This window comes from Cavia porcellus, unplaced genomic scaffold, assembly GCF_034190915.1.
Source record: "Cavia porcellus strain 051 isolate PalLab524CR breed Dunkin Hartley unplaced genomic scaffold, mCavPor4.1 scaffold_29, whole genome shotgun sequence".
Taxonomy (NCBI): Eukaryota; Metazoa; Chordata; class Mammalia; order Rodentia; family Caviidae; genus Cavia; species Cavia porcellus.
In genome coordinates this window covers 46,839,593-46,852,513 of record NW_026947512.1, presented here as the reverse complement: position 1 = coordinate 46,852,513, position 12,921 = coordinate 46,839,593, and the positions used below count along the sequence as shown (strand labels likewise).

At 36.7% G+C, this 12,921-nt stretch overlaps 1 protein-coding gene across 1 annotated transcript in view; it reads right to left on the bottom strand.

The window, feature by feature from the left end:
• LOC100728591 (disintegrin and metalloproteinase domain-containing protein 18) overlaps positions 1 to 12,921 on the bottom strand; it is a 109,842-nt gene that overhangs the window by 25,524 nt on the left and 71,397 nt on the right. Inside the window, exons 14-16 of the mRNA XM_063239867.1 lie at positions 12,102 to 12,300; positions 4,245 to 4,350; positions 2,409 to 2,598 (exon numbers count right to left, since the gene is read on the bottom strand). Of these exons, the coding sequence (XP_063095937.1) occupies positions 2,409 to 2,598; positions 4,245 to 4,350; positions 12,102 to 12,300 (495 nt within the window). The remainder of the gene's footprint in view (positions 1 to 2,408; positions 2,599 to 4,244; positions 4,351 to 12,101; positions 12,301 to 12,921) is intronic.

Below are 12,921 nucleotides of genomic sequence, written 5' to 3'. Positions count from 1 at the left end.
TTATCAGAATAATTTGGTAAGAGAAATACATTAACTTTTTTATGCATTGTAAAACCACATCCTGTCAAAGTAAGTAACTGGTGTAATTAGTTACTTGAGTTTGCGGATTTTTATGCCTTATTAACCTTTCTCTACTTTAAGTAGTTTTGGAGCTTTCTTAGAAATATCAGGATAGAGTACAACTAACTCACATTTTGAAGATGTGAAATGTGAATGAAAATTAACTCTTTAGAATTATTTCCTCAAAATTAATATACAGTCAATAAGATAACTGTAATTTGTGTAGCCAATGCATCTTTGCTCCTTATATTCAACATAATGTTAGATACCCTAGCTTATTAGACAAGAAAAAAGGAATGGCATCAAAATTACAAAGGAAAAAGTAAGATTTCTATTCACAGATGACATGATCGTAAGTGCAGATGATTTTACATGTTAGAAAAAATTAAAGACCCAAATTTGATATATAATGAATTAAGGAATTGAGCAGGATAAATATTAGCATGCAAAACTCAGCTCTATTTCTACAAAAGACAATGAACAATCTAAAAAGGAAATTTAAAAATTCACTTACAATAGCATCAGACTATTTAGCAATAAAAACCAAAGAAAGGAAAGGCACACGGTGAGAACCCAAAACAATGCTGAAAAACATTAAAGAAGGTCTAAATAATTCAAAGGTAACTTGTGTTCACGGTTTGAAACACAGTATCACTAAGGTGAGAATTAGAGAATTTACAGTCAATATAGTTTCTATAAAATCCTAATGGCAGTTTTTAAAATTAAAGGTTCATATGGAAGCTCAAAAACCACAAATTAACAAAATAGCCTGGAAAAAGAAGAAAAAAACTTGAGTTCACAATTACTGATTTTAAAACAACAAAATCATCATACTAAATTCAGTGTGGACCTGGCATAAAGACAGACATACTGAACAGTGAGACAGATTACAAAGTATGGAAACAAACCAACTTAATGTGGCCACGATTTATGAGATTCCCAAAACTGTTTAGCGGGGATATGAATTATCTTTTTAATAAAATGAGTGGAGGAACCTGGGTATTGATATGAAAGTAAGTGAAACTGGAAATTTATTTTTAACATCATAAGCAAAACTAATGAGAGATGGGTCAAATTTTTGAATATAAAAGCTAAAACTACTGAACTTTTGAATGAAAATATAAGGAAAAATTTTCACAACACTGGATTTAGCAGTGACTGCTTTGAAATAATTCAAAATCATAAGCAATTCAAGAAAATAATAGAGAAACTGAACTTAATGAAAACTTAAAAGAATGTTTTGTGAGTCTTATAGACATTATCAAAAGGCTGAAAAGGCAGCACACATTGTGAGAGAAAATGCTAGCAAATCATATATATGATAAGGGATTAATAGCTAGTATATGTACAAAGATCAAAAACAGCAAATCCATTAAAAATGAGCCAATAATTTAATATATATTTATATCTTCAGAGAAGAAATATGATGGCCAGTATGCACTTGAAAAATGCTTACCATCACTAATCATTGATGAAACACAAAAGTAAAAGACAAGTACTATCTACTGTCTACCCAGAAGGATAACTATTATTAGAAAGAAAGCCAAACTGCAGAACATGAGAAGCTTTCACAAGACATTATGAGATATTAGGACCCTGGTGCACTGTTAGTGAGAATCTAAAGTGGTACGGCCACTGTTGAAAGTAGTGTGTGCCTGTGCCTCAAAAAGTTCAGCACAGAGTTACGAGATGTGTTGGCAAATTCTTATTTAGATATACCACTGTCTTCTAACATAATCTAGAGACATCCAGGAGTCTCATTCTCTTTGCTAGAAAAAGAGTCATGATTGATTCCTGGTACCTCCCAAAATGGTGCTAGAAAACTCATGAGATGTAGCCCACAGACATTGGGAGCAGATGACCCACAGTAGTGAACTTCAGGATGTGGGGCTATTTGGAGGCATTTTGCAGGCTGCCATGACAAGCAAGTTTCAAGCAAGGGAACAGGATTGTTGGTTTCAGTTTTAAAAACTGGCTGCTTGCTGTGGGTGGAGAAACTCAGGAGACTGAGACAGGCAACAGAAGTCACCTCAAGCAGGGTTAATGTTCTCTCTCCTCATACTGTTCTCTACTGTATTTCACTTTGTTTCATATTCTTTTGGTTAACAAATACAGAGCTCAAAATGGACTAACCTTATTCACATGGAACCTTATGGGAAAATTTGATTTTGTTCTTGGCCAATTTGGTTTATGAACAGACTCATAAAAGAAATTAATTTCATGAACTAAGACATCACTGTAAATGCATCACTAGGTTCAATTCCATTCTATATAACTGGAGAAGTTACCATGGAATGTAATCCATGGTAACATAACACTAGTAAGTATAAAATGTCACATTTTGTTACCATTTGTGGGCCACACACAGTGCCATCAGTCACATAGGCATCGTCTCTCCCATCTGATCTCAAAGAAGTCCCAGGAATTATGGACAGACATTCATAATTGTGGATATATAAATAAACTGTAGATCTAATAGCACTTTTATTAGTGTCCTTATGTGGCTGGACACAGGCTAACTTTCCACAGAGAACATCCCTGGGGATGGAAAGCAGAAAATTTATCATTTTACTTTTAAATGATATCAGTTTCCATTTAAGTGTTGCATTGATGGGAACACCAGTGTTGTTTTACTGATGTTATAAAATCAGAAACATTCCACAATTAAAACATTGTGGGTCCACAAAATGAAACATCTTACAAACAACCAAAAGCAGCTTGATTAATATTGTGACAGAACTGAAATGTATGCACTGATCTCAGATGTACAACAGAGCTCACCTTTGTTCTATAACCTCCAGTTGTCTTAAAAGCACTGATCATATTTACTATATACTTTTCCAGTAGTCACCACTTGTACCTGTTTTGGTACACCTTGACCCATGAGTTTGGTGACTCATTATCTAAAATTTGCAGAATACCTAATTGCATTTATTCTTTTATCATCCTTTGATTGTGCCAGTGGTCCCTTCTTGTCACTTCTGATTGTGCGTATGGTCCCTTTTGATTGTTCCTTTGGTCCATTCTAATTAAGGCTATTGACCTTTGTCATTATCTCTAGACAGTATGGTTCTGTAGTATATCAATCAATCCCAGATTTCTTCTAAAATACAGAGATTTCCAATAGGTATACATTTATTTCTTGAAAATTTAAGAACTTTCAGATATCCTCCATGCTACAAGCCCACTGAAGTTAATCCACAGATGTTTATACTTCCCCCTGATGTAATTGGGTAGACATCACCAAAGTGCTTATAGTATTCCTTTACTATTTCCTAGAAAATAATATGTCACTTCTCAATCTTGGAATCTCTGAAGCAGAGCTACTGAGTATCATTCTTTATGGAAGCAATAGTTTTAATCAGTGGTATATGTCTACTGGACATATCATTATTTTTTCCACCAGGCTTTTTGTCCTAAAATACTTTGTAGACATTTTTACTCTTACAGGGAGGTTAGCTTAACAACATTAAAAAGTGACATTTGAAACAAGATGGAGAAGCAAAACATGAACCACTTTCTAAACTTTTCCTTCTCTCATAATTTTTTCTGCTTTTTTAGATCTCAACATTTCTTTTTATTTTGGCTCCATTTTCTTTGAATTAAGTATATTTTATTTTACTTTTGCTTGCCTTGATTTTGCAGTACTGGAGATTAATCCCAGGGCCTTTTATCTGTCATGCAAGCAATCTATCACTGAATTTCATCAAAATATATTTTAAACTAGCTTTGCATGGAATGTCTTCTGCTAGTCCAACAATGAAGTTTAACCTCTTCTCTCCAGACCATTTCTCACAATTTGAGTCTATGCGCTGTTCAAATGAAATATTTTTGCTGTCAACAATTCTTTGTTTCAGAAATCAAGATACTGCTTTGGGATTATTGCCTTTAAGAAATTTGGCTCAAAGCTTAATTTTAATTCTCACTAAAGAGCAAAAGTCCTGATTTTTGGCAGTTTGCACTTGCTTCCTTTCTCTGATAATTTTATCTAGTCTCATTCTTAGAACTGTATTAGGGGAGAAGGAGTAAAAAGAAAACAGACTTGAATGGTTGAGAACTGTATATATTTGTATTTGAAAATATTATTCCATTATATATTTATTGTTAATTATTGTTTAATGTCTTTTGACTAGAAATGTGTAGATTTTATGATTCATGGAAACAATCATTTTCTATATACGTACTTCTGTTCACAAGGTAATGGCTGTGAATTTTTAAAACCACAGTTTCCAGATCTCTCTTGTGGAGAATTAACTTCTTTGAAGCAGACACGAGGAGCACCGTGAGCACCTTAAAATGCAAATATGTCAATTTGGGTTAGCATGTGTACTCCAAATTAAATGCTTGTCAATAATACAATAATGAGACTTATTTCAAAACATTAGCAATTATGTATTTGTTTGTGCCTTGTTTTCCCTCTGTACTCCATCAACACAAATGGAAAGAAACAACAGTTTTATCTTACAACACAGTAAAAGATCATCCTATCATAGTTGTTGCAAGAAAGAGTCAACAGTAGCAAGGAGCTCAGAAGATGACAGGAAATTTTATTAATGTCAGTGGACCCTAGAGGAATAATCTTCAAAGTCTGAGGCACTAATTATAGAGAGTTTGTCTTTCATATAGGGTGGCAAACAGAAGTTTCAAAAACTAGATAAGCTTTAGATGTTGGTTATGATACAACTGGTGTCTTGCAGTGAGCATAGTTACATGTAGCAAAATCTGTTTTTAGGATATTTATAGGAGTTTTAATTTGTTGACAAATTATATGATTGATCTGAGTTCAGCGGCAGAAAACACAATGGCTGCAACTTTGTTGAACAAAATGGCTGTAGTTAACTAGGGATTTCTGTTTTATGGTAAGTTATATTAAAATAATTGGCTGTCCCTCCTGTGGGAACACTTACTTTCTATTCTAACAGGTCTTGTAATTAGCTGTCTCGGTTACTTTCCTCTCCTTGCTAAGCCAACATGCTCAAACCCAAAATTAAGAAAGGAAAAGTTTATTTAGCTTACAGTTTTTGGAGATTTCAGTCTGTACTCAGCTGGCTCCAAGCCAGGGTGTAGTGGCTGAGGGGAAGCTGTTCATGGTGGCTGTAGCAGATACCAAAAGCAGCAAGAACAAAAGGCCATAAAGGGAAAGGCACACCTTTTCCTCTCCCTTATATTGTATGTAGTATGTAGTACTCACATTGCCAAATCCAGTGCTAGACAATGAACCACTCACAAATGGTAAATTCAGCCATCTCCATGACTACATGAGGCTTTGGTGGAAGAGGACATTTAAACATAACCATAACATTCCATTCCTGGCCACATTCCTTTATGGAAAGACATTTGGTCTATCTGAAAGAATTGCCAAAATCCTATCCGTTTCAGCACTGTTGAAAAGATCAAGTCCCAAGTCTCCTCCGAGATTTAAGGCAAACTCTTAGTTATAACCAAAATAAAGTTAAACACTTCCAACATTCAATGGCACAAGATAAACATTACCAATTCAAAAGGTACAAATGGGGATACAAAGCATTGGAACCAAAGCAAGTCCAAAATCCAGCAGAGCAAACATTAAGTCCTGTAATTCCATGTGGAAAGTCTGAAGCAATCTGTGATAAATAGTGATAAATTGTGAAGAAATTGTACTTCTGGTGGTTGTAGCTCCCAAGCTTCTCTCTTGAGTTGACTTTGCTCCTTCCTTGCAGGTTTCCTTGGAAGATCCACACTCCTGGCTTTTACTTCTGGGATCTCCAATGCACCTTTGGCTTCATATACTGCCCTGTCAGGGGCACACTGCCTGGATCTCAGGCCTTCTGAAATTGGGGTGGAGACCTTTTTATCCTCAGAACTCTTGCATTCTGTATGCACCATGTGGATGGTGCTAGTTTGAACAGTTGGAACAGTATTCGGGCTTTCCTCTCTTTTAGCTGTAGGGATGGAATACCTGAATTTGAATCTGATTCTGAAGAACAATTTTCTACGCTGCAGTTCTGTAACCTGATGCAGTTGCTGTCATTTGGGGACCTCATGTGGCATCTGTCGCCATTCTGGAACATGGTTCTCTGCAGCTTTCTCCTTAAATCCAACTCTTTAACTTTTGCAATGTTGAGTTTGCAAAGCATGGGGACGTGCTGCTGCTTGTGATGCCCTAGGGCCATCTTTTTTGTTCTCCTCTTCCTTCTCAACAATAGAGATTTCAGTTTTATCTTTGTAGTCCACAACTTTACTGTACCTTTTTTTCTGTCCAAACTTTACAACATTTTAAATCATCCTGTTGGGCTCCTTGCTCTTGATTTGCTATGTAAATCTGGGTAAAAGTCCCAAGCAATAGTCATGCCACTGCCTCAACATTTGCCTGCCTTGAAATTTATTTTGATGGATTAATTAGTCCATTGCTCTTTATCTAAGTCTCAGGTAAATTTTTTGAACACAAGCAAAATACAGACAAACTTTCTGCCAACCCATAATACACACTGTCATGAGTTTAAAAACTTATGCAGTACTTCTTCCTGGCAGAAACCTCTCAAGCCAGGTATTTACTGATTTTATGGTCTTCTGAACTCTAATCAGAATCTCTCATATAGAACGTTCTAAACTATGCCAGCTCTACGCTTTCAAGTGCCACCTCTAAGTCTTTCCAAATTCTTCCCACAAGCCGTTCCCAAAGGTTCTCAAACCACCAGGTCAGATATAACAACAGCAACCTCTGGTACCAGATTCTGTTTTGGTTACTGTTCTCTCCTTGATGAGACAAAATACCCAACACTCAAAGTTAAGGAAGGAAAAGTTTATTTAGTTCACAGCTTGTGGAGGTTTCAGTCCATAATCAACAGGCTCCAAGGCAGAGTGACACATGTCAGAGGACCACAGTTCATGGCAGCAGAAAATAGCACAAGCAACAAAAGCAAAAACAGAAGAGCATAAAGAGGAGACTTTCTATTTCCCTTATATTGTAGGTCACACTCCCTTGGGTGTGGCACTCACACACATAATCCTAGCACTGGACCATGAGTCTTTCACAAACTCTAGAAGCCTGCTTCCTTAACTGAGGTTTCAGGGTCATATCCAGACTCAAATCATACCTTAATGAGATGAGAAATTTAAAGTAAATCAATTTCAAGGGCAGAAACCTTTGAAACTAGTACATAATTCATCATGTCTTTTCTTTACCCTCTCTGATGGGAGGGACCAGCAATTTTATAAGCATGGGCTAATGTCTCAGGATAGGTATCAGAGTGAAGTAATAAGGGATATCAAATAGCTGAATTAAATGCATAAAGCTCAGAGATTTGGAGATTAATTCTATTTCATTAACACAAGAATGGAAACCTAGAAATATAATGCTACTCTCAAATATCCCTATAATCTTGGTGCTGGCATTGGATCCTGGCAGTAGATAGTGAGTAAATTAATATCAGAGGCCATGGAGTGGGCAATCCATGCTCTGTGAAGACAAAGCATTTGAAGAACCATTCTTCTCCAGCTTTTAAGAACATGACCTTGATGAACACGCAAAGAGGTAACAAAAGAGGATGCATCTTGGTTACTCTTGTCTAAATTTGTCCAGATAGGTCAATTACTCAAAAACTAGATGAGCAGAACTCAGAAAAAAATTAGCTATCTGAAGTCTGGACAGAAATCAAATACAAAAAGTCAATAAGCAGATCTCTCTTGTAGTGCTGACATGGATGATAATTCCTCCTGACTGTACATTGGTCCAGTCACTACATATTTTTGGTTTATCTGTGCCTTTCATGGGAGCTATTTGACGGGTGTCAACCTGTGGATTAATACACAGTTTCACATTTCTTGATTGTTTCCATCTGTCTGTGTATATATTTCTACCTCAGAACTTCTGTTCCTTATCATCCAGTCATTGTAAATCCAGGTTCTCCATCAAGCAGCTGGGTCTTCTGTCACTTCTTAAGTGGAAGGACGTCTATTGTCCAAGCTGTGACCATACCCAAGACAGAGCAGGTGAACTGGTAGTCAGTATCTTCCAGGACATCCCCTGTGCAGCTCCCCTTCTCTTTTACCCTCTGTGCCAGCCTGTATGAGAAAGCATGGTTTGCTCTTGTGTCACCTGGCCCTGCCAGCGTCTCATAGGCCCATAGGTGTGAGGTGAGAGCAAGAGAAATGCTGTAAGAAGGGAGAATAGTGCACTGTTCAAGGATTCTGACCTATGGATTTTTCTTTTGTATGTTTTTAGCATATGCTTGGAGAAAGAAAAATTGGTGGATCTGACATAACTGAGCTTATAATATACCGATCTGAATACATGGCCAAAGTCAGTCTGTAGTACTTCAAGTCTGGTTTGTTAAAAGGATGCCCTACTCCAAGTCAGATGGTGACCTTACTGTACCATACCACGAGTTCCACTGCTGTTCTCTCCAACAGGTTTGCTATGGTCTCTACAATGGCATTTGTTTTCATAACCTAACACCTCTTACATTATCAGTTCTTTTGTGATGTATCCTCCAAAGGTTAGAAATCTGACTTACTCTTTTGCCTTGTGGGAGTGTAAAGTGTCAAGCCTACCTCTAACTGCTGAATTCTCTGTTCAATCCTAACTGTTTTCTGTTACAGGCCCTTGAATACTGCTAGCATCTGCTGACTGCGCTCTTCAGGGCATGAGTTTTACCCAGTCTTCAGCACGCTAGCTGTATTTCACTCATATATCTTAATAGCACAGCACTGAGGGAGTGTATCACTGAGGCATTTTCTAGGGTGTTCAAATCTATGCTATGAGCATCAATGCCAATTCAGACATCGTTTCCACCAGTTTTTAAAGTGCTTGAGTGTTTCCTTTTCCTCAGTAAAGAGACCATAATTAAATGAATGCAGGTTCATTTGAAACATGGTAGGGAATGTTAATTGCATATTTGATAAGACAAAATGAGTTTTATTTGGGCCTTAGATTTCTCTTGTTAATATATTCTGGTTCTAAAATTTCATTTAAATTCAGAGTTTAGAGATAGGATTATGGCATTTGTTTAAGTAGCTTTGTTCAGCCTCCTGATCATCCACTTGCTATTGCCTCTGACAGAACAAACTGAGTGGTATCCTCACTGGTTACTCTCAGAACACAGGGAAGTCACAGTCTGTTAACTACCTCCTTAGTCCTCTGTAGGTACAGCACTCATGCCTGTTACTCCATCTCTATTCTTTACCACAATAATCTCAGCCACCTGCTTTAAGATGGTAGTTAAGCACAGCTATTGAGCTTACAACTTTTTTGGAATATGTTTTGTCTCCTGCCTTAAAGGTCTAGTGCATTTTTGTCTCTCTGTCATGTGTCTCAATTGTATTTTCAGCTAGCATCCAGGAGGGGTGAGGAGAAAATTCTGATGACACAATTTGTGTTGAATGAGAAGCTTCTGTATTATCTTCAGGTCAGAGAAACATATTTATACCTTCCTAAACTAGTAGAGGCAAGAGAGAAAAAAGATTAATTCATTCTATAAAGTCAAAAGTTTCACAAACTTCTGGAGCTTCAAACTTTGGGGCTCGTATTTTCAACTACCCCTATCCAAGTGCAGGTCCTACTCTTTTCCCATTTATAGCTTTAGCACACATACACAGAATAGACCTGATAAAGAATTAATCTTTAGTGTGCCTTAAGCTTGGCATCTTTTTTATCTCAGTTTTTAAGAGATAAGTGAGTCTTTTTTTTTAAGTTGGTAGGGGAGACTTTTGGGCCTGTCTTAGTTACTTTTCTCACTGCTGAGACAAAATACCCGAGACATGAAGTTAAAGGAGGAAAAGTTTATTTGGCCCACAGTTGTAGAGGCTTCAATACATAATTGGCTGGTTCCAAGACAGAGTGGCACAAAGAAAAGGGGCAACAGCTCATGGTTGCAGAAACATCAAAAGTATTAAGACAGAGATGCAGCACTCTTTCTGTCTCTTACATTGTATACAAGATACCACCATATGCAGCATTTGAGGCAATCTGTAGCCAAATGTGAACTCCAAAGGACCCGAGTGGCTCTGACCCTACTGCACTTCCTGTGGTGGTAGCTCTATGGCTTTTCTCTTGGTTCCACTCTGATAAATCCTAGCTGTTTTTTTTCATATGACCCACTTTTCTGGCTTCTCCAAACTTCTGGAGTTTCCACTGAATCTTTGGTTTTATATACTGCCCTCTCAGGGGTACACTGCCTGACCTCCCAGGCCTTCTCCTGAAATCTGGGTGGAAGCCTTCCTGACCCCATAAATCTTGCATTCTTCATGTGCCTAAAACCAGCAGTAAGTGAATAATGCCAATTCTGCTGCCAACTAGAGCAGTAGCCAGTTTTCCCTCTCTTGGCTGTACAGATTGAGTACCTGGACCATTGAGCATTCCGAATCCAATTCTGAGGAACAAATTATTTATTCCCCTGTTATTCTGGAATGTGTCTTTCAGTTGACATCTCCAAACCTTTCTTAACTCTTCCCATTTCCCTAAGGTATAGTCATGGTCAGGTATAGCCATGGCCAACCCACTTATCTGGTACCAAATTTCATCTTAGTTACTCTTCTCATTGCTGAGACAAAACACCCAACCATGGAAGAAAAAAAAATACCTACAGGCAAGAAGCAAATGAATGAAAGAATCAAAAAAGTTCACTCTGTTCTATCAGTTTTGTGAAAATATTGTAGCATACACTACAGGGAGAAACACATATAACTCATTTACTCTTTCTTAAATGTACTACTTCAATTAAAATTCAAAAATATGTCAAATTCAAGTAATTCAATTCTGGATCAAGGATTTTTTACATTTAGTAAAATATAGTCAGAGGGAGAGGGTGAGAGAGAGAGGCAGAGAGAGATATTTTCCTTTTGAAAGTACTTTCTAACTTTATTTTCATTTTAAAAACAAAAAGAATAAAATAATATAGAATTTCAAAATAAAATAATAGGAGGTTAACACTGGTTAATATATTGTGTATTGTTATCTGCAAAGTAGTTGTTCAGATTACAAGATGTAGGCTTCAGAAACATGATCAAACAGGTGTACAATGAGCACAAACTGTTCTTTTTGATGAACTAATTAGTAGTATAGTTATCTATCATGTATATATTAACTTTAAGAGTTGTTTTAAACACTGATGTAAAGCTATTATGCTAATAACAAATAATAATCAAATATACACCAGTATCAAACACAGACACATACATTTCCAAAAAGTAGCACCCTAAAAATAGCATGCATAAAAAACACTGAACTTAGATTTAACAAATTATAGGTCTTTAGATCAGGTCTTTTGAACTTTGATTAAGTTATGTAATCTGAAATTTATTGCTAAAGACATGTTTGAAAAACTGGAAAGATAATGTGGATCATATACATGATACATAGAACAAGATATACTTCTTAGCATATTGTTGTACACATAATTGAAATTCACTGTTACACTACCTTTATTCAATTAAAATGTTTATATTCTAGCATATGTCATTGAGTACATGTTATATATTCAAATAATTTTAATCCTAAAATACTAAGGTATGATGAATAATCTCATTGAAATGCAAGTATATGTGCACAATTCTCATTTGAATTACTTTCAAAAGTTAATTGAGAATTTATCAACATGAATTTTGATTAGGCGATGTACGACTACTTGTATCCTAGGTCATTTTCTGTGAGGAAATTGTGATTACGTATGAATGAAATCTGCCGTGAGCTTCGTATTTCATGGAATCTAAATGAGATTGTAAATGTGATTAGTAAAAGAAAACTAAGTAAATTTCCAGAAATAAATGATTTGCTACAAATATCTTTATATCAATTATGAGCTATAAAAATAATGGATTTTTGTCCAAATAGCTAACTACCACAGCCAAATATCAAATCATAAGTGAAGAACTGAACAGCATTATTTTTGGAATGTATTAAGTACTCCTATAACTGCAAAACTTTGCCATCTTTAATTCAAATTTCATTTTTTATTAAGATTGTGGTCCAAGTTCTTTCATACGTGGAGGCGTGTGGTATATAGTATAATCTACAGGTAAATCAAAATTTAAGTTAAAAAGAACTATAAAAGAAAGACCAATACCTTTTCCAAATATCTCAGCACACTGGTTATCAAGAGTTTGACATCTTCCATGGTAACAGTACGCTGTTCCTAACCGGCACAAATTGCCATTCAATGCATAAGTGTCAGGAACACACTGACTCGAAGTCCCATTGCAATACTCTGTGAAGTCACATTCCTGGTCAATGCTCTTTCTACAGGGAGTGCCTGCTTCTGACAACTAGGCAGGAAAGAAAAGGAAATCATCATCTGTGGGTGAGTTTTCTCAATTTCCTATTTTTGATATTTATAATAAAACAGGTCTTGTTATCTATCATTGAGGTAATAACAGATGTTTTTGTTTTCATCCAAAATGTTTCCTCAAACTCTCATGTGTTTGGTGGGGGCCTGGAACATGCATGCATTATCTTCATGAGTGTATTCATCCATTGACAAGTTCAGTAGCTGAATGTGCTCTTAGGAGGTGGGGCCTGGTTAGAGGAGGGATCACTGCAGGAATGACCTGGAAGGGTGTATTCTTATCCTGTTCCTTCCTCTTCTTTCTGGCTGCCAGGAGGTAAGCGCCTCTCCTATACCATGCCCTTCCACCATGTGTTTCTGCCTTTTTTTCAGCCACCTGTGACTGAGCCCACTGTTGCCCAAGAGATCAATGAACTTTTTCTCTCTTAAGCTGTGGGCATTGGGTATTGAGTACCATCAATGGCAAAGTGGCTAATATAGCAGGGTTCCCAAGGCCAAGAATTCTCCAAAGGAAAACCTGGGGACAGTACCACTGTGAAGCCCAGAGAAGAGCAAATCCGACAAAGACTGCCAAAACCCCAAAAGCATGCTGACCTTCCCC